This window comes from Bos indicus x Bos taurus, chromosome 2 (genome assembly GCF_003369695.1).
Source record: "Bos indicus x Bos taurus breed Angus x Brahman F1 hybrid chromosome 2, Bos_hybrid_MaternalHap_v2.0, whole genome shotgun sequence".
Lineage (NCBI taxonomy): Eukaryota > Metazoa > Chordata > Mammalia > Artiodactyla > Bovidae > Bos > Bos indicus x Bos taurus.
In genome coordinates, this window is record NC_040077.1 from 19199324 (window position 1) to 19222683 (window position 23360).

A 23360-nucleotide genomic window follows, 5' to 3' on the forward strand; every position below is an offset into this window, starting at 1 on the left:
TGAAAAGGCTAAAGGGATACGAGAGGATTCGAACTTTTGAGGATGATGGATATGCTCATTATTTTGATTGGGGGTGATTTCATAGGTGCATACCTATGTCAAAACCCATGAAACTGCACACTTCATAGGCTGTTTTGGAGAAGGCAATGGCAATCCACTCCAGCACTCTTGCCTGGAAAATCCCATGGATGGAAGAGCCTGATAGGCTACAGTCCATGGGGTTGCAAAGAGTCAGACATGACTGAGCAACTTCACTTTAGGCTGTTTACTATATTTCAATTACACCTCAGAAAAGCTGTTTTTTGTTTCAGTTTTTAAAAAAGGAGGCCTCAGAGAGAGCCAACCAAACCCTGTCTGTGGTTTGGGTCTAACAGTGTGCCACTGAAAATCATCTTGTGGTGCTACCTTTGGCAGGCAGGATACAGAGTTGACATGAGGACGCCTGAGGTGTTAACAAGCCCAGTCTCCCCCGACTTCCTCCACACTCTAGTCTGTTTCTTCCACTCTAGGCATTCTTGTCATGAGAAACCTTGATTATCAAAGAGAAGGCCTGACAACAATCAGAAGCTTGAGGCTATTTAAGAAATGTAATAGAAACTGCTAGCAAATGAACCTTAAAGCCCGACGTATAACTTTAATTTTTTAATTAAAATCAGTTAAAATATAAACTGAAATTATAGCAACATCGACTAAGAGTTTTAGAGCTGCTGACCTCTAAAACTGTGCAGTTTTAGAGCAGTCACCATCTAGAGCTGGGTGGGCTGCCAGAGCGATATCAACGATCCCTATAGTCTTTATCAGACTTCCCTGGTAGCTCAGACAGTAAAGCTTTGCCTACAATGTGGGAAATCTGGGTTCAATCCCTGGATTGGGAAGATCTGCTGGAGAAGGAAATGGCAACCCGTTCCAGTATTCTTGCCTGGAAAATCCCACAGACAGAGGAGCCTGGTAGGCTGCAGTCCATGGAGTCGAAAAGAGTCGGACACGACTGAGAGACTTCACTTTCACTTTCATAGTCTTATTTAATTTAATCAGGTATTATATAAGTAATAATGAAAGAATCACAGGCCACAGAATGTTAATTTTAGAATACTGATTACAGTATGTGTAGGGAATATACATTTTAGACTTCTAATTCAGCATTCAACCCAGTGCAAAATTTACATTTTTCATTTCTATGGGCTATCACCAAGGTAAACCACAAGTTATTAAACAGAGTCAAACTAAAATCCTTAAGTTGACAGTAAAGTTTATTTAAATTAATAAAAGAATATAAGAGCTATATTCATGTACACAAAATTACCTCTGTTTGTTCAAACACAGTCAGTGGATCACTGATTCCCCTGTAGTTAAAGGCAAAGTAGAAATAGATACATGCACCTGCGTCGTAAGTCTGTGTCACCCTAAAAAACAAACAGACAAAAACCCCCCACAAGGCTTTAAGTGAAACCAGATTCAGTATCTAGAAACTTAGAGGCAGTATCTCTGAATGATTTGCTTAATCCATAATCTCATTCTCTACCTACCCTCCTACTCCACAGGAAGGAAAACAGATAAACAGATTTGCTAGATAAAGGATACCAATGAACTATTTGTACTATTTTCATAACTTTTTTTGGTAAGTCTGTACTGTTATCCCAAAAAGTTTTAAAATTTTAAGATGATATAAATATTTCTCCAATTGGCCTGAAATAAACAAAAATTCCACTTCCTCAGAAAGGAATTTTTTTTTTTTTTTACAAAGTATATTGCAGTTAAAGACAGCTCCAAAACAGACCTCATGGAACTTGGTGATCCCTTAAAAGCCTTCTGAACTTCCTCAAAGTTAAGAGAAATAAATATGAGAACTTAAAACTAGAAAACAAGAAAAATGTTCAAATACCAAAAATGATTGGGTAAAATACAGCATCTTCGCCAAGTTCACATTAATAAATTAGTAATGACTTTGAAAACAAATTGAATGACACAAAGCCTTAAGACAGTGTCTCTGAAGGGTTTATACTCTAGGTCCCATATTTGAGGATGCTGTATGTGTGTTTGCAAAAGATATCAAGAATGTTAGATTAATAAATCATATACATGATATATATTTGGGCTTTAAAAATGCAATTAGGTGAAGCATTTAAAAGGGAGCTAAGGTAATCATAGTCAGATCTCTGAAAGCAATTTACAGAGGTTCCCACAAAGAATTTAATTCAACAGAAGGAGCAAATATAGAGGAAATACTCTTTTTTACTACACAATACAAACAGAATCTAATCTAAAAATTTAATGGCCTTTTAGGCCAAATGTTAGGTGCCTGAAAACAGAAGAAATGTACTGTTTAACAATGCTACTGTCAATTTGCCAGCTGTGTTTTTCTTCTAGTGTTAATTCACACCCATAAAAAAGATCCCTTGAATGTTCACATTTTAAGCACCAGATTTACAAAGTTTAAGACAAGCTGGAGAACTGCGTTAACCACAAGGGCACTATCACTACAGATGACCACGTTTAAAGAACATAGAATGAAATGAGTTTACAGCAATTAGAGAATACGTATCACTCACGTGAGAATCATCAACATCAATAAACAGAAAATATAATTAATACTAGTAGAACACTGCCACCTTCCCACAAACCCGAGATCTATAGTACACAATTCAGTTTTCAATAGAGAGGCAGGCTTCTAAAATTACAGTAAAGCTTGATTGATGAGAATCTCAAACAAAGTAGAAATGACAACATTTTTTGAAAACCCTTAATTTGGGACCATTTCAGAAAATGACTTAGAACTAAAACCTATTAACAGCTCAGTTCTATCACTTAAGACACTTAAATACTAATGTCTTCCAAAATCATCTGAACAAGAGATAGTGTTGCTGCCAAAGTTGTTATATTATTCTTTAATTTCTAAAAAAAAAAAAAAAAGTGCGCTATATACTTTTCAAAGTACTGTACTTATGTTAGACTCACTGGCTAGTAATTTCTTCCTACAAAATTTATTCAGAAAATTTAGGATTAGAATTCCAATACACAAAATAATTTTTAAAAGACAGAAATGAAGTAAAATCAGTAAATGCATGCTACAGCTGAATTCTTTTCCTTAGAATCTTTGATTTCAATGAAATCTACAACTATTTAAATTAATTTCAGAATAGCTTTTTAAAAAATGATTTAAAAAGTTCATCTCACACATTCAAGCATTCACACTCAACACAAAATAATCTCCTTAGCCACTGTTAATCAGCCCAAATCAAACTCAACTAAAATTAAACTCTACTTAAATGTTAGTTTAATCAAGTATGTGCTATTAAAACTATATTTAAAACTCCTATTTAGTAAAACACTCAATTAACTTAGACTTTGCACATTCTAAACTTTGGTTTTATAAGATAATCATAGAAGCTAAAGCATTTGGCTTTTATCAGAAAATCCTTAAAAAAAAAGCCACATAATAAATGACATATGATCAATTTAGAATACATATATAACAATTCTATCCACCTGCAGTACAATACATAATGAAGATCCTTAGGCCTTATGAGTACCATTTAAAGAACCTAGATGTAAGTGTTGTTATAGAAGGTGTCCTAAAGACAGAATATTTTACTTCCCAGTCACTTTCAGTAAGTAGTAGTTCATCGCAATGGTAGTCTCATAATGGAAGGGGAGATGTCAAGAGATGCTGAACAGGGAAGAAGGGCAGAAGAACGAACAAAGGATATCTGTTAAGCTGAGGCTTGACATAACAGAAGAATAAAAAATTCTCAACCTGACAAGAATACACCCTGTTATTTTAAATGCTTTAAGTTTTACTATTAATAAATGACTTTTGGATTAGTGGGCCTGATTTGTTCTCAGTTTTATAATATGTGGCCTGACAGACTAGACAGTCAGGCCTTATTCTGTGAGTTCACAGAGAAAATTAGTATCAAAAGATTGGACACAAAGTGCCCCTTCTCAAGAAAACATCCTTTGGGTCTGCTGCTATTTAACCAAGAGGACAAAATTATTAGTTAACTGTGATCCAATATGGATCGTAACTGTCCCATGTGGAAGACATTAGCCATATGTGGCATTGTAAATTTAAATTATTTGAATTAATGAAGTTTAAAATTCAGGTCCACAGTCACATCAGCCACACTGCAACAGCTCAACAGCCACATGTGGCTTGTGGCTACCATACTGGATAGGACAGATACAGAACATTTCCCTTATCACAGAAAGATCTATTAGAAAGCAATGAGTTAATCTTCATTTGGATCTTCTGGCTCCACTCATTCCTATAGTCCATACCTAATGATTTATTCAACAACTGACAAAGTGCTTTTTCTCTATTAAAGAAAGAGCTGTATTGAATGTGTTTGTAATTTACAGTCAGGAGACTACCTATGAAATTTATAGTTTCAGTGAATGAAGAGGTCCAAGAGTTCAGACATTTGACTCTTTATCTTTATCATCGTGCTGTCCAGACAGGGCAGAAGGCTCACTTGTGGAAGGGTGTTCTACTTCTGTTGGGCTCAGGACCACTGTAAAAATCCTAGTTTAGTTGCACAGTCCTAATAAGTCACTAACACAGCAAGTGAAGTTTAGGAAAGCCTGCTAAGTGGAACAGACTGAAGCTTTTCCTCAGCTCACAAATTACACTTTTCCATTAATTTTAAAAAGTTTTTTCAGAATAAGAACTACAAGAACAACAACAAAAAAACTCACCTGCATGTAGAAAGAGGAGCAAACTGAACACCCTTCTCTTTGCATTCCCTTGTTATTCTTTCTTTTACATTTCTACAGAGATCTACAACCCTAGAAAACAAGAATGGAATACAATATTAAGTTTTCACGTAAGTTTCAAAAATTCTAACAATTGCTGGTTTATCAGCACACTTCAAGTCAGAAATTCTCTTAAACTTTTATGTTTATTCCTTCAAGAATGAACAAGAGTCATGATCATTCAAACTGAGCCTTCCATTCAAAAATTTAAGGGAGCAAAGTCCTTCCCCTTTTTGTCACAGGAAAGACAGAAGTCAGAGGAGCATACTCAGGTCTCCTAAAGATAAGTTTCCTACGCTAAGGAAAATCCAATTTTGAAATAAATTTAACTGTTAAGATTTTTAAAACTTTTTTAAAAGTTCTAAAGAAAATATTAATGAAAATTCAATTCTGGGTTATAGGAATACCCCAGTTGGTGCTAGTGGTAAAGAATCCGCCTGCCAATGTAGGAGACGCGGGTTCAATCCCGGGGTTGGGAAAATCCCCTAGAGAAGGAAATGGCAACCCACTCCAGTATTCTTGACTGGAAAATTCCATGAACATGGGAGCCTGATGGGCTACAGTACATGGAGTCACAAAGGGTCTAACATGACTGGCCTTGTGCATGCACGTGCACACAACCCCCTCCCCACACACAATCTATACCCATGTCTAAGAAGTCTTCCCTAATTTAAAAAGAATTGCATTAGCAATCACACTATTATACCAAATGTTCAATAGATTATTTTCAAGCACTAGGATAAAATCCAGCTCAACAAAGACTTACTGGATACAAATTATGTGTAAAGTTATGCCAGATTATTTAATATTATAAGTCAATGAAAACAGAAAAGCAAGGCAAGTTCTTAAAGGGGAAGGAAGACTGGCAATATTTAACAATATTAATCAATTTTTTAATGTGAGTTGTAACATATTTTTATAACCATATATTTTGTTTCATCTGGAAAATAAGACTCAAAGTATACATAAGGCATTTTATTCTCCAATAAATATTATGGCTACATATTGATGATGATTCTGTGTTTTAAACCTTGGTCTTTAGAACATAAAAGATGACCAAAAGTTACCTTTATTTCCAATAAGAAGAACAAATAAAATATAAATATGAAAAAGGTTGTAGTGTTTTATTAGCATGTCAATTTTATAAATATAGTATCTAAAAATTCTATAAATTCTGACTTTACAAAACAATATTGAAGTTAAATTCTGCTTTATTCTGTGAGAGCTTAAGGCAGATAAATAAAACCTGCTTAACCTTAATATCTTTAGGAGTTAATGTGCATTACAAATTTATAAAGCTAATAAGTTCTTTATTATGACTCTAGAAAATGGAATTTATGTACTACTTGAATGAGATACTTTCTAGAAATTATTTGTATAATTCTCACAAAGCTCATGCAAAGGTCAATACAGTCCATTTGGACCAATCATTATATATGAGGTAAACATAACTGTGTATACTTTTAAATTCTTCAGTTCAGTTCAGTGCTGTTGCTCAGTCATGTCCAACTCTTTCGACCCCATGAATCGCAGCACGCCAGGCCTCCCTGTCCATCACCAACTCCCAGAGTTCACTCAGACTCACGTCCATCGAGTCAGCGATGCCATCCAGCCATCTCATCCTCTGTCGTCCCCTTCTCCTCTTGCCCCCAATCCCTCCCAGCATCAGAGTCTTTTTCCAATGAGTCAACTCTTCGCATGAGGTGGCCAAAGTACTGGAGTTTCAGCTTTAGCATCATTCCTTCCAAAGAAATCCCAGGGCTGATCTCCTTTAGAATGGACTAGTTGGATCTCCTTGCAGTCCAAGGGACTCTCAAGAGTCTTCTCCAACACCACAGTTCAAAAGCATCAATTCTTCGGTGCTCAGCTTTCTTCACAGTCCAACTCTTACATCCATACATGACTACTGGAAAAACCATAGTCTTGACTAGATGGACCTTTGTTGGCAAAGTAATGTCTCTGCTTTTCAATATGCTATCTAGGTTGGTCATAACTTTCCTTCCAAGGAGTAAGCATCTTTTAATTTCATGGCTGCAATCACCATCTGCAGTGATTTTGGAGCCCCCAAAAATAAAGTCTGACACTGTTTCCACTGTTTTCCCATCTATTTCCCATGAAGTGACGGGACCAGATGCCATGACCTTCGTTTTCTGAATGTTGAGCTTTAAGCCAATGTTTTCACTCTCCTCTTTCACTTTCATCAAGAGGCTCTTTAGTTCTTCTTCACTTTCTGCCATAAGGGTGGTGTCATCTGCATATCTGACGTTATTGATATTTCTCCCGGCAATCTTGATTCCAGCTTGTGCTTCTTCCAGCCCACCATTTCTCATGATGTACTCTGCATAAAAGTTAAATAAGCAGGGTGACAATATACAGCCTTGACGTACTCCTTTTCCTATTTGGACCCCATCTGTTGTTCCATGTCTAGTTCTAACTGTTGCTTCCTGACCTGCATACAAATTTCTCAAGAGGCAGGTCAGGTGGTCTGGTATTCCCATCTCTTTCAGAATTTTCCACAGTTTATTGTGATCCACACAGTCCAAGGCTTTGGTATAGTCAATAAAGCAGAAATAGATGTTTTTCTGGAACTCTCCTGCTTTTTCCATGATCCAGCAGATGTTGGCAATTGGTCTCTGGTTCCTCTGCCTTTTCTAAAACCAGCTTGAACATCTGGAAGTTCACGGTTCACGTATTGCTGAAGCCTGGCTTGGAGAATTTTGAACATTACTTTACTAGCCTGTGAGATGACTGCAATTGTGCGGTAGTCTGAGCATTCTTTGGCATTGCCTTTAAATTCTTACCTGACCTTATTAGCTAATTTAACACTACTGACCATTTCTTCATTGAACAAAATTTCCCTTGGCTCCTCTCACAGCAGTGGTTTTCCTCCAGATCTTCTAGACTGTAATCCTTAATTTCCTTTGTTAACTCTTATTTGGATGACTTAAATGAATCTTTGTTTGTATCCCTTCAATGCTGGGGTTCCCTGGAGTTCTTTCTCAGGCCTTCTTTTTTCTTTCATTCATTTGCCTGAAATTGTATCTTCTCCTTTGGTTTTAATCACAAATCTCAAGCTGGTATCTCTAAAATCTTCTAATCTCCAACTTGGATCTCTTAAGCAGCTATTTTTATAGGCTACATTCTTACACTGTTCCAGAGTTCATTCACAGGACTTTATACAGAATACACACTGAGCACCTAACAGGTGCAGTCACTGTACTAAGGCCACAGAGGAACGCATAAAAACTAGTAAGACCCATAATCTCTTAAGAGATTTATGCACAAAAAGGCCAAGCAATCTAATAATGTATGAGGGAGGGTTGAAGACCCCAATCCCATGGTTTGCTGCTAAATATGGTCTCTACCTAGCTAAAGGTTTAAGAGAAAGTAAGTTACTAAATGGTAACAAGTAAATTTTAAGTCAGGAATACAGCTGTTTTCCCTTAGTTTTATTTATTAATACTTTAGCTGAAGACATTGTTTTAAATGAAAACTAATCAAGTATGTAGCCCTGTGTAAAACAGATAATAGTCAGTGAGTTGAAAAAATATGTCAGAATATACAAGCAAAGGATAAAGAAAAATGAAGAGAGAGTGCATGATCAGTTTCCACAGTTGGAAGAGTTTAAAGACAAAAGGGAAATCATCAGTTAGCAGGAATTGATGACAAGGAAATTCATAATACTGAAGAAGTAATACTACACTAACCCATTTTCCCCAGTAAGGAAAAGTATTAAAGACTAAAGTGGTCTCTGAGACAACTATGAACAGCTCCCAAACTATATCTGCTGTTCAAAAGTGTCAGATGTGGATGAGGTGATAATTCTTTTTATTTATAAGATTTATTCCCCCTATTAATATTTAGCATCCAAAACTGAATGCTATGAATTTAACAGACTGATACTCTAAATTTGATTACTATCTTATGGTGCATGGAGTATTAGCATCAATACATTGAAGTCAAAACTCATAGTAGATGAAGACAATGTAGAAAAGTAAAAAGTTTTCTGGGGGAGGAAAAAAAATGAGGTTAAGGTCGAACAAAAATGTTAAGGTAGGTAACTCCTAACAGGTGTGTTCAGTGGGATCTGTTGGATCTTATATGCTTTATTACAGATTTAAAATAGTAAATTTTATAAAGAAAAAGTAAAATGTACCCAGAATAAAAATGTACTGACAATTTCAAGAATTTCCTATTTACTGAATGAGTTAACTCATAGGTCTATTTTTAATAAAGCCATTTCACATTTCCTAATCAGCATTTATTATATTTCCCTAACCAATATTTGTATGTATACATGTATGTAATTTTAAAACAGAAATTACAGTTTCTTAAAATTGGATTTCTTTCAGAAATCAGTTAAATTCCAGTTAAGATCTTGCTTAATAGTACACATACAAATATCAAAAGCTAAATGATATGTTACAATAGGAGGCTGTATTTTGGGGAGACTTTCTAGAGAACATTTAAGCATATTAACCATTTAAGAATTTAAATCAAAGCTAAGTCAAACCACACAATGACATTTAGTGTTCAATAAAATTCTTTAAAATTTAAATTTCAGTAATACCGTCCTTCTACGGGGCATGAGCAAATCTAAAATTTTTTAAATGGCTTGCAAATATGACATTCTGATGAAGATACTAATTTAAATAAAAGTGATTACCTTTTTTCAATGCTTCTTTACAAAATTTTAGAAGTTTACATATTCACACACAAAGATAAATTAGTCTAGCAACTTGTACAGCATATTTTAATAATATCAGGCATTTTGTTTCATTTTACCTGTCCCAAGGAGCAGAAGTCTCAAAAGATTCTCCTAATATATAGTATTCCAAACCCAAATCCTGTTAAGACACACACACAAAAATCAAGGAATTATAAAAGATGCAGAAGTCCATAATATCAGTAGTATTTCTTGTTCATTGTTAGTAAGTACTTCGTGTTTCTAATTTAACCTTCTGGACTCTTTACAATCTACATCAAAAGAGTATGGGAAAGTGGTCCCAAGTCCAAGATACAACCTCCAGGAGGACAGAAACTTTGTCTTGTTTTCCTCTGTGCCTTTGGCACCAGGTGGAGTGCCTAAACATGGTAGGTACTCAAATATTTCTCTAATGAATGCAGTCTCTACCCAGGAACTGCCTGTGTGTACACAGAGAACACCAGCAGGATAGATTTTAGTGCCTAAATAAACAGCAAATTGACCAATACCAAAAAGTGATCATTAGGATCAATGGAGCAGGGAGATAGGGAAGTCACGGGCAGAGGGGACTAGAGAAAGGAAAAGATATCTTCTTCAAATCAACTTTTCTTTAAAAATAAACTCAAGAATAGAGTGTTTCTCTTTGTAGTGACTAAATAGATAAAACATCTGGACCCATCTCAGCTAGGAAAATATGTTTTATAGCATATAAAATATATTGCTTATATAATAAGTAACTTATAATACTAAATTTTTTACCCAGAGTACAATTCTGTTCTAATATCAAAACTGGAAAGAGTCGTAAGCCACCACAGAAGTGCAAAGGTATGAAAGAAAACTTTATAAAGTAGAAAAATCACAGACTCATGTTAAGTTACAATAGGTTAAAATTTAAGAAAATACAGAAAATTTTATTCACTTAAAATAAGAAAATGTATTGTTTGCAACATAAAAAGACAAGAGAAATATGAGATAACTTACTCGAATGTATGCAATGACATAGGTCAACAAATAACCTCTCTGTCCATTATCTTCCCCAGCTGCCAATCCCCTGTAATTAAATATATTTCACATGAACTATTCAAAATAAATATTACTAGCCAAACTGATCAATACCTCAAGATAACTGCTTATAAGGTTAACACATATTACATTACATCTCATTTTAATTTCAATCTCATTTATCATAAAGGTATAAATGTGCTATCAAGAGAACAGGCTTGGACAAAAGAATTTTTAATATTCAGTTTGGTAATTAATTTTAAACTTTTATAGCCACCAAACTAGTAAACCTGAGTGATATAAACTCAACCAATTCTATTCAGACTGTAAAAAGAACAGAGACTCAGCCATGAGAAATAAGCTTAAATAATCTTCACAAGGACAAGATACTTAAAATACTATTTAACTCATATTCTAATCTGTATATTCATGTATTATAGTCTTATTCATATATAAAGATTTGCAATGAATGACTACTATCTTCTAACACCAAGAAGTTTCTTGAATACTTGAGCATATAGCATCTGGAATATTAGACATGGTGTTTACTTTATGGGACTTATCATTTAAAAGACAGACTAAACATACAGATATATTAAAATTTATGAAGCATCATACAGATAGGTACAAGAGCAGTAGTATGAACATATCCATTTCAACTGGAAAGTAATTTTATACATAGCGGATGTATTTGGTGATCTAGTTAGAATTAATCCCATATAATGTATATTTCAGTCCAAGTAAAATGTTAAAGTCATTCTAATTTTAAAAGACTAGGAAAGACTGATTTCTACTACCTTCAATACAGAGTCTTTGATTTTGCTTTTTTCTACCATTAAGCAGAAATTAAAATTTAAGTAGTTTCAGTCAACTAAACAAAACTTACTCCAAACTCTCCAAGCACCCACTAAAAATCCCTCAATAAAAATGAACAGGAAAAATATCTTTTCTTGTGGCTTTCTTGGGCCATGACTGAGGGTTAACTTTCATGTCTCTCTTCTCAATACACTAGGAGATTCCCTGATGGCTCAGATGATCAAGAATCCACCTGCAAGGTAGGAGACCTGGGTTCGATCCCTGGGTTGGGAAGATCCCCTGGAGAAGGAATGGCTACCCATTCCAGTATTCTTGCCTGGAGAATTCCATGGATAGAGGAGCCTGGAGGGCTACAGTCCATGGGGTCGCCAAGAGTCAGACGCAACTGAAGCGACTTCCACTCTCAATACACTAGCTGCACCTTCTTGGTCTCAGGATGCTGAGCCCTTAACCGAGGTATTGCTTAAGACTCAGGTTTTGAGCCTCTTCTCATTTCTCTTATGAATTCAATTAATGCCTTCCTTTCTTCCTTTCTTCCCCTCAATGTTTTGCCTGAAGTTGGCAGTAGGCAGTAAGTAAATAATACAATGTATATGTACCTTTGTTCTATACAAATGTGCATGCGTGCATGCATGCTAAGTTACTTCAGTCAAGTCTGACTCTTTGTGATCCTATGGACTGTAGCCTGCCTGGCTCCTCTGTCTATGGGATTCTCCAGGCAAAAGGGCCTCCATGGTAACTCAGATGGTAAAGAATCTGCCTGCAATGTAGGAGACCCGGGTTCAATCCCTGGGTCAGGAAGATCCCCTGGAGAAGGAAACGGCAACCCACTCCAGCATTCTTGCTTGGAGAATCCCATGGACAGAGGAACCTGGAGGGCTACAGTCCATGGGTTCATAAAGAGTCCGACACGACTGAGTGATTAAGCACATATGCCTCCAAGAGATCTTTCGGACCTAGGGATCAAACCCACATCTGAGGAAATACTGTAAGACACTTGTAAGCTAGGACATATTGCCTATGATCAGATATGCCAGTATTATAGTTGGATACACATAAATTAGTATCATCCCGAAGAAGTAGTAAAGACTTAATAGGAACACCTCCAATCTAGAACTACATGGGAACAGGGTATAAAGAAACAAAGGGGAGGTGTTTGTTAGTAGAATGTTAATGAGCAAGGAAAACAATTTACATCAAGCAGCTGAGATTGAAAAGTAAGGAGAAACAGAAGACAGTTCTGGGTTGGATGCGTATGGATATGAGGTGGGGGTAGGGAGTCAAATAAAGTTCCAAAACAAAAAGGAAACTAGTCAGAAAATTGCTGTGGCAAGTGCTTGGAAAAAAACAGATGAACCCAGAGAAGGAAATGGCAACCAACTCCAGTACTCTTGGCTGGAAAACCCCACGGAGGGAGGAGCCTGGCAGGCTACAGTCTATGGAGTCACAAAGAGCTGGACTTGACTGAGCAACAACACTTGAACAGTGCAGCATATGTAACCAGGATCAAAAGAAATACAGAAGTAGATACCAGTACATCTGTAAACTTACTACATGATAGTTTCGACAACAAAAATCACTGGCAAAGAGAAAGATTAAGTGCTCCTTGGAAATTCACTCACTGAAATGATAATGACGGTGGCCGTTAAAGAGAAGATTTTTAAGTGATTATTACTTTTTCTCTGCAATTTTCTCTGTTCACTTTTTAAACAATAAGCATATATCATGAAGTTATCAAAATTGTGGGAAAAATAACAGGATAAACAATATTCAAAATGTATATACATTTAATAAAATCATGACAAATTAAAAAAAAAAAAAAAACAGACGAACCCATACCTCAGGTAGATATGAACTGGAGTCAGACACTGACTCCAAGAGAGGAAAAACCCTATTGATAGAAGAAACACAGTTCACGTAAAGGAGAGTGAAGACTAAGAAAGGGTGCAAGAGATCATTGCTGGGAATCTTTGAGAAGCTGCATTCTGAGTATGTACTTGGTGAGAAGTAACAGGTATAAACATTTAGCAGACCTGTCTATCATTTTAATATCTGGCCTACTGATATAAAATATAGCATCCATATATATCAAGATGAGAAAGAGTTCAACTTTGCAGTCCCAGGTCAAAGCTATTTTTCTTTAGATCCTCTTCTAAATCTGACAAAGGGAAAAAAGAACCTGTTTCACTTGGAATCTAGTACAACAAAGTACAGAAATATGCTTTTTTTTTTTTTTTTTTAATCTAAAATAGGAAAAAACTAGATGTCCATCCTAAATTCATAAACCTCTGCAAAGAAAAGCTGCTCTGGCTTTGCTTTTCTGAATAACAGGTTTCCCTACAAATTTAGCTTTTTGGAAGCTCTATTTTTTTTTAAAGGCTTTCAGAATTACTTTAAGATAAAGTATCTTACCAGCCAGAATTATTTAAGATACAATATGTAAACCATAGTAGGGCTTAGATTAAATGCTTGTAACTTGCCACTTTTGCAGCCATTTCAAAAAACTATACTTAATTTCAACTGCCTTATGTTATCCATCCCCTACTTCTTACCCCTCTACCAGAAATTTTAAATATCAATTAACAAGGGTCTTAAACAAATTTAACGCTGTTTCATGAAGGACTAGGAAGACTACTGAAAGAGGAGTGAGACAATTTTTTTACATAAAAGAGCCATCTGGTGAACCTAATCACTCACGTTAAATTACGTCAAACAACTTAAGCACTTTAAAAGTCACACTTTAAGTATAACCCTTTAAAAATAGTAATATATTACCTTAAGTTCTATGCTATATGTCAACACATCTGTCACGGTTGGTGACAGGCAATGTTTATTCTGCTTAGTTTTTATAGAATTTAAAATATGTTACCAGCAAACATAGATAAACAACCAGAGTACGATTATTCAACATTTGCTATTATATTCTGTTGGATCATATGTGTTCAAAGGTATTTAACAGTGTTTGGGTGGGAGTGGAAAGCAAAAAGGTAAACTGCTAAGATAATACACAAAAAAATTCTCAACTGTGGTAGAAACAGAGGATGAAACAAAAGAACAGAAAACAAAGTACAGGTTAACAATGCCCTAATTCAAAACAAAATATGTAAGCTAAACTAACTTATGAAAACTTCATTAGAGAGAAACTTAGTGATGCTTTCCTTCAGCTAATCATGTAGGAGAAATGATTAAGGAATAGGAGTTGGCAGGGTAGCATCTTAAATAAAAATATGCTTGAATCTTCAGTGGCTGAAACAAAGAACTAGTGCCTAGAGAAAACTAGGGAAAAACCAGGACTTCTACTAGAAAACCACATGAAGATGTAAGTATCAAAAAATCAAAAGAGCCCTAAGTCATCTGCCTAGAGATAGCACGGAGTTATTCAATACAGACTTCTTCATCTAAATGAAGGGCACCAGATGAAAGTATACTACAAAACTAATTACAAAACATAATTAAGAAGTCACAAATAACAGTAACAAAAAAACTACACTCCCTTTACCATTGCTTTAAATAGATACCTCATTTACTATAATCTATTTTTAATGGATGAATTTGATACAAATTCTTTTTAGTATAAACAAATTGCTGCAATTAAATCAGTAGTTCTGGGTCTCACTGCTGCTGCTGCTGCTGCTAAGTCGCTTCAGCCGTGTCCGACTCTGTGTGACCCCATAGACAGCAGCCCACCAGGCTCCTCCGTCCATGGGATTTTCCAGGCAAGAGAACTGGAGTGGGGTGCCACTGCCTTCTCTGCTGGGTCTCACTATCAGTATATAAAGAGAGCTGAATCATCTTAAGATTCACTCTTACTGTTAAGCTGTAAATGGCTGATGTTATATGAGAAAAACAAAACTGGCATTACATGAAAAGCCAGTTCACCACAGCTGACAGTTCAAATTAAATAAAACTGACAAAACGGTTTAGATAAATACCTGAAGATTAAAACACACTGTTTTAAGGGTGCCATAGTAATCAGGCATAAAAAAAGCAGAAGATGCCAGGGGAAAATATTCTGGTTTCATTAATCCTTTCAGCAAATATTTAATCAAGCATCTAGTATATACCAGGCATCAATGGTGATGCCCCAAGAGACATAATATAAAAATTATGTGTGCATTAGGACAAAAAGGTCTTTTGTCACCATCCTGTACCCAGTATAACAGGATATGTGCCACATAACTAGTAATGATTTGCTGGTTACTCCGTACTGAGATTATAATTATAGTCTATAAAGTGCAATTTGTGTGTGTGTGCACAGAGGTGGGGATGGGAAGTAGCAAGATTAACGTAAGCAAATTTAACCTTACAGTGATCAGGTTTTCATTTGAATCTCCTTAATTGTTTCTCACTAATAACATGGGTTTTAAGAAACAAGTTTTCAAATCAAATTGCATACGTACTCCACATAACTTGGAAACTAAAAAATATGTACATGTACATTTCAAAAAATTTCAGAGTTAACCTGATATCTAAGCCATCCAATCATTAAATAAATTTTTATAGTACTTTTAACTAATTTGGTTAAAACATCAATAGTTCCCAAAAAGTACTAAGGAGAAGAAACAGTGAAAGATTAATGAATTTTAGCTTTTACTAAAAAAAGTATAATTCCACTAGCCAATTTTAGAAGAGGGCAAAAATAAAACTGAAAGATTATTTTGCAATAATCAAGCACAATTCAAAGGTAAACTAAAAATTAAGCCCGAGATCTTTTTCTCTCTAAGAATACTACACTTTAATACTAAGTTCAGAAAACCCTAAAGACAAAGGACTGAATATTATATATGAGGAAAGCACATAAAAGCAGAGCATTCTAAGACACATGGCTCCAAATTAAGTGTTCATTTGTTCTCATAAAGAACAGCAAAAAAAAAAGGGGAGGGGAAATAAAAGTAAATATTTATATAGAACCCAGATTAAAAATAATGTATATGATATATTTTAACCTCTGAAATTAGGAAGGAAAAAAAAAAAAAAAGACTGGTATCCAGAAAACTGTCAGTTTATTATGTACTTAAAAATGAAAGGAAGGAAATGTAGTCCTGATAAATGGCATTTTCACTATAGTTCTCATCCATCAATCTTATAATCCATCAAACAGACAGACAGAAACCACCCAATCATTATTCAGTTGGTTATAAATGTGAAATGTTTTCTGTTTCTTTATACTAGCACAAAACAGTAAGTGACAGGGGGTGGAGTACAGATAATTTATCAAACAGTTTTGATTAAACATAGTTTCCTTTTAAAAACATAGCATGTTTTATACATATACTATTACCACTAAATAGCAACATGACTGAGCTTTTTTCTACTTCACTTAGCACAACAAACAGTTATAAAATTATCATTAATGAGAAAATACAATAAAAGATTCACTATGTCATGTATATCATTAGAATAGTAAGAGCAACATACCAATTTAGCTTCCTACAAACCAACACAACATTTTAAGTTGACTATCATTTATGAACACAAATTTAATATTTAAAAGAGTACATTAACAATTGCTTGGAGACACCAGAATTTCAGTTTAACTTTCTCTTGGCATTATGAACTTAAAGCCATACCCAAATTTCGCAGCGATGTCATACACTTGCTTTTCATGCTGAAGAACCTTCTCACGGTCCCCCTCAAACAGTAATGTAGCGACACTTAGCTGATTTGGATCAAATCCTTTAAACTACAAAAGAATATTATTATTACTGATAAGTTTAAGCCTACAAAACAATAAATCAAAATACATTTTGCTCTTTTTTTCTTTTGATCTCAGCTCAAACATACCAGCTCTTTAAAATTTGAGCTTTGGAATTTTATACGTCAATCAAAAAGAATGCTTAATGTACCTGTTTAGGTTATTACAATAGAACAGTACTATGGAAAACTGCTTCATTTCAAAGTATGCTGAGGTGTCAATTACAATGATATATTGATAAGGAAATACAAGAAATAACTTGCAAGAATTATAAATGTACCAAAGAATCAAATAAAACTACCAAAATGAAAGAACATAATTAGTATCATTAAATTGAGGACGTTTGGTGGCAGGGAAGTAAAAAACCAACAGCATCCTTAAATACCACCAATAACTTCTTTCTAACTAGTATTTTCAAAGGAAATCTTACATCTTCAATTAAAAATACAACATATCTAAGAATAATCTTAACAGGAAATACATAACTTTGTTAGGAAAACATACATTCCCAAGCACATAAACTAAGAATTATAAATCAGTCAGTTCTTGCTCAAATTAATATACAAACTGCTGCTGTTGCAATTTTAATAAAAAATATCAATAAGCTTTCTAAAATGATGAAGAGTTTCTAAAGTTTTTCTAGGATTATGAACAGGTAGATAATGGTGATAACAAGGAAAATTCTGAAAAATAAGAGGGAAAATTAGATCTACAAAATTAAATTCCCTTAATTTTTCAAGAACAAAAACTCATTAAAAAGAATCTAATACATTAGAATGTCATTTTCTTAGATAAGTATGTAATAAAATGTCTTAGACATGGCAAATCAACATAAGAAAAGGAGGGATAGGTTACTTAATGATGTTATAACAACTAGTTAACAATCAGGGGGGAGCAGGAGATGAAGGTTAATTTAGTTATCTCATACCATAAAATTGAAATAAATTCAAACAGTAATAAAGATAATATTTCTTAAAATTCCTAATATAAAAATGTGAGAGAGAGAAGGAAATGGCCTTTATCGTAGTTCTGGAGGAAGGCAGGCTTTTTCTAAGTTTAAGAGTCATTAAACAATCACAGGAAAGATAAAAATTAGAAAATTTTGTACCAAAAAATGAAACCTTATTAAAAAGAAGTCATCTGACTCGAAAAACTACTTATAACATTTATGAAAAAGGCATCTAATAATTTCATTATTCAAAAGACACACAGCAAAGCATTAAGCCATCCCCCCCTTAAACAAACAAAAACTCCACAAATCTGCTACCCCTAGCAAAATAACCGCATTCAACTAATTCACAAAAGAAATTATGTCTAGGAAATACAGGGAAATGGTCAGTTTCACTGGAGTTTCAAGAAACAGCAACTAAAATAAAGTACTATCTTCCCCCTGGATTTACTAAACTTAAAACAAAAGAAAAAATTCCACATGTGCAAGGATGCAACCAAAAAATGGCACATGTGCATCGCCACTGGTCAAAAGTTTAAAAAAACTGCTACTTTTATTTCACTTCTAGATATCTACTATGAAGGAAAAAATTCAAACTATAAAAAACACTGTATGCATAAAATATTCAATGCAATGTTATTTCAGGCAGTTCAAATCTGAGAAAGAGTTTATATTTCCTGAAATTGAACGTGTACTTGAGTTGCTTGATTAAATATTTATTACAACATAAAAAATAACAATTATGAAATGCACACAGCAACATGGAAAAGCATAACAGGTGTGTTTAAGGAAGAGAATGCAAGAAACAAAATTAATCAATATCCTAAGCATTAAAAAACCCTTACCTTTGTAATATAAAACTTTTTTAATCCATCCAAAAATGATGTAAAGATAGAGGAAACCTGAGGTTTAAGCGCATGACCTAATAAGAAAAAAGTTCATATTTTAAATTAATAGCAAATTAACTTATCTATGTTTTTCGTAACAGCAAGAAGCTACTTTAACTTAGTATCCTAAAAGAAAGTGAACATTTTCATGACTTTAGGTTTTAAAATTTCTCTATGATATATATATAACATTGGTATTAAGATCTACATCTTTTATCTTTGCCATTTCCTTCAAAAGTCACAAAGAACTTTTTGTTTACCAAACTCCTTCTTGGGTTTTTTAAAACTCAAATACTACATGTACTTAATACTACACATAGTCTATCTTTCAATGGTATGGTTTATACACAGTAAAATCACTTCATTAATTTTTATTTCATTAGGAACACCCAATAGTGGCTAGTGCTACTTTTGTTTTTTTTAAATTATGCAGAAACCATTCAGAACTAGAACCAAATACAGAGTCGATGCCAAGTTTAAGGTTGTTTCCTAATTAATTCTTAATTCATCCAGAATTCTTGCATATAACTAGTAATTGTTTCCTTAATTACACCCAGAGAGCTAAAATTCCCCCCAAAACATAAATGGTGTCTCAGAGTCTGTTAAATTAACATCGTTGCCTCCGGAATGAACTTAATCGAGTGAAAGTCTTTTACTGTTTTCTCATTGTTTTCAAAGTAGCAACTTCTTAACTCCCATGACAGTTACATTTAAGAGTCATGCATCTGGCCTTGGCACTATGAGCTCAATTCAGAAAAATTTGGCATATCATTCACATAAAATTTGTATAAAGAATTTTAAAGCCTCTAGTAAATCTAAAATTATTTCCAATTAAAAAGTTTACTTTTAAAAAAAGGCTTTAAGATTCTGGGATTCTGTTTATTTTTAAAGTGTGGATACCTTCTTTTAAAATAAGTGTAAACAACAAACTATCTTTTTTGAAGGAAAAAAGAGGGAGAGGTGGAGAGAGATTTCTGGAGGAAAAACTATCACTTGCTATCTTTGTTTTCCTATTCATCTATTTTTTTTAAAGTGAGATTCTGAACCCATAATACTTCTTACATTCTTATACATTATAATAAGAATTTATATTACATAAAAGACCAAGTAACATAAGTCTTAACCAGAAGCTAAGAATTATATATTAATGCTGTAACTGAGCAAAGCAAAAAACAAAAAATGAAGGGCAGATTAGATACAGATCAACCTAGCAATCTTTTTCAGATACTGGATCACAAGACGTTTGGGGATTTTGTTTTCTTTTGTTGTAACCTACCAGAGATATTCTCTAGTATAATCAGCACTTTTAAAAGATACCATTTCTAGCATGGATAAAGTTAAAGATAGCAACAAAATGAGTCCCAGGTGAAATTTATCCTGCTTTAACAGCAATTGGAAATAAATATATAAACATAAATGTGAGAGCATGTGTATCTTCTCCTCATAAAAGACTTCTGGTCCACATACCTTTACATAAGGTATGAAGATTCCAAACATTACTATTCTAGTATAGAATAATCCTTAAGGGTATATGCTCATCTTATCACACTGCAACTTAAATGCGTAACTTCTATTCGTTACCACCACTGTGAATTAGTCCCATATATCTCTAACAATGAATTGACATGATAGCTTTGAAGCATAATTGTTATAAAAGTGATACTAACTTTTAAGTGGGTCAAGTATTACTATTAAGAGGATATTATCTTTTACTTATATTAATTTTGCCTATCAAATTAATTATATCCTAAATATATTCCAGCTATTTTATGTAAACAAATGAACTAGTTGCTAAATTTACTAGCTAGACAGTTTTGATTAGTGAATTTTGTTATTGTTACAGTGTTAATTAAATAGTTTTAAAGGATTCAATAAATCCCTGTTTCAAAGAAGTGCTCTGAAGCATTAGAAAAAGTCACGGGCTTTGGAGTCAGACAGATCTGGGTTCAACCCTAGCTCTACTACATGTAACTTGTGGACTATACCCAAAATATTTAGCTTTTGAATTGTTTATAAATTGGAAATACAGTTTTGAGGGATGGTTGTGTGCTATGGATAATGTGCTTAGTGAAAGTGTTAAGTCACTCAGTCATGTCTAACTCTTTATGACCCCATGGACTGTAGCCCACCAGGCTCCTCTGTCCATGAAATTCTCCAGGCAAGAATACTAGAATGGGTTGTCATTCCCTTCTCTAGGAATCTTCCTGACTCAAGACTGACCCAGGGATCAAACCAGGGGTCTCCTGCATTGCGGGCTGATTCTTTACCATCTGAGCCACCAGAGAAGTCCTTGACAATGTGCTTGCATGTGTGCATGTGAAGACACTTCAACCATGTCCGACTCTGTGTGACCCTGTAGACTGCAGCCTGCCAGGCTCCTCTGTCCATGAGAGTCTCCAGGCAAGAATATTGGAGCGGGTTGCCATTTCCTCCTCCAGGGCTAATTTGATGATTAAGTCAATCAACATGTAAGCGCCTGTTATGTGATAGATACAGGACACATATAAATGAACAAGAAACAGCTCCTAAATGTGACAAATGTTAGTTCACAGGGAAAATTTGTAGATAATTTCAGTGTACTCAATGATATGTATCATTTCAATATACTGAAAACATATCATTTCAATATATTAAGAGTCAGGTCAGGAGGAGGGGTGATAATAAAAATATTAACAATTAATAGTAAGGTTTGTGCTCTATTAACAACCAATATGGTACAAATATCGACCAGTCAGTCACATGGCTGGTACAAGGTCTTGGACACCTCTTGCTGTGCTAAGAGTTATTCTTTAATTGATTGATCATGAATCCATGGCAAGATATATAGGAGGGAAGGCTTCAGTGAATACTGAGAAATCATAAAGGTTATAGACAGCAAAGACACAAGATCAAATCTGTACTGGTGGCCAAGTAAAGGGCAGAGGAAGAGGAGACACACTAAAGACTAGAGAGGAAGACTAAAGAGGGTAGACCCAATCTTAGAGCATGTTCCGAGGTATAGTTACCAGAACGTGGAACAGGGATGGCAGGCAGCCAGAAGGATCTTTGCTTTGAAACTTTTTAAAAATTGTTATAGGTCTCAGTTTCATTGAGTTAGACAAGGCTGTGGTCCGTGGGATTAGATTGACTAGTTTTCTGTGATTATGGTTCGTGTGTCTGCCCTCTGATGCCTCTCGCAACACCTACTGTCTTACTTAGGTTTCTCATACCTTGGACGTGAGTATCTCTTCATGGTTGCTCCAGCAAAGCACAGCCTAGATCACTCACCTAGAGCCAGACATCCTGGAATGTGAAGTCAAGTGGGCCTTAGGAAGCATCACTACGAACAAAGCTAGTGGAGGTGGTGGAAATTCCAGTTGAGCTATTTCAAATCCTGGAAGATGATGCTGTGAAAGTGCTGCGCTCAATGTGCCAGCAAATTTGGAAAACTCAGCAGTGGCCACAGGACTGGAAAAGTCAGTTTTCATTCCAATCCCAAAGAAAGGCAATGCCAAAGAGTGCTCAAACTACCACACAATTGCACTCATTTCACACACTAGTAAAGTGATGCTCAAAATTCTCAAAGCCAGGCTTGAGCAATATGTGAACCGTGAACTTCCAGAAGTTCAAGCTGGTTTTAGAAAAGGCAGAGGAACCAGAGATCAAATTGCCAACATCTGCTGGATCATCAAAAAAGCAAGAGAGTTCCAGAAAAACATCTACTTCTGCTTTATTGAAGCCTTTGACTGTGTGAATCACAACAAACTGTGGAAAATTCTGAAAGAGATGGGAATACCAGACCACCTGACCTGCCTCTTGAGAAACCTGTATGCAGGGCAGGAAGGAACAGTTAGAACTGGACATGGAACAACAGACTGGTTCCAAATAGGAAAAGGAGGACGTCAAGGCTGTATACTGTCACCCTGCTTATTTAACTTATATACAGAGTACATCATGAGAAACGCTGGGCTGGAAGAAGCACAAGCTGGAATCAAGATTGCCGGGAGAAATATCAATAACCTCAGATATGCAGATGACACAACCCTTATGGCAGAAAATGAAGAGAAACTAAAAAGCCTCTTGATGAAAGTGAAAGTGGAGAGTGAAAAAGTTGGCTTAAAGCTCAACATTCAGAAAACTAAGATCATGGCATCTGGGCCCATCACTTCATGGGAAATAGATGGGGAAACAGTGGAAACAGTGTCAGACTTTATTTTTTTGGGTTCCAAAATCACTGCAGATGGTGATTGCAGCCATGAAATTAAAAGACGCTTACTTCTTGGAAGGAAAGTTATGACCAACCTAGATAGCATATTGAAAAGCAGAGACATTTGCCAACAAAGGTCCATCTAGTCAAGGCTATGGTTTTTCCTGTGTTCATGTATGGATGTGAGAGTTGGACTGTGAAGAAAGCTGAGCGCCGAAGAATTGATGCTTTTGAACTGTGGTGTTGGAGAAGACTCTTGATATTCCCTTGGACTGAAAAGAGATCCAACCAGTCCATTCTAAAGGAGATCAGTCCTGGGTGTTCTTTGGAAGGAATGATGCTAAAGCTGAAACTCCAGTACTTTGGCC

General features: G+C 35.0%; 1 protein-coding gene across 1 annotated transcript in view; it reads right to left on the bottom strand.

The window, feature by feature from the left end:
* The window catches only part of AGPS (alkylglycerone phosphate synthase), a 130719-nt gene that overhangs the window by 24055 nt on the left and 83304 nt on the right, over nt 1–23360 (bottom strand). Inside the window, exons 13-18 of the mRNA XM_027556969.1 lie at nt 18765–18841; nt 16846–16958; nt 10439–10508; nt 9538–9599; nt 4696–4785; nt 1304–1403 (exon numbers count right to left, since the gene is read on the bottom strand). Of these exons, the coding sequence (XP_027412770.1) occupies nt 1304–1403; nt 4696–4785; nt 9538–9599; nt 10439–10508; nt 16846–16958; nt 18765–18841 (512 nt within the window). The remainder of the gene's footprint in view (nt 1–1303; nt 1404–4695; nt 4786–9537; nt 9600–10438; nt 10509–16845; nt 16959–18764; nt 18842–23360) is intronic.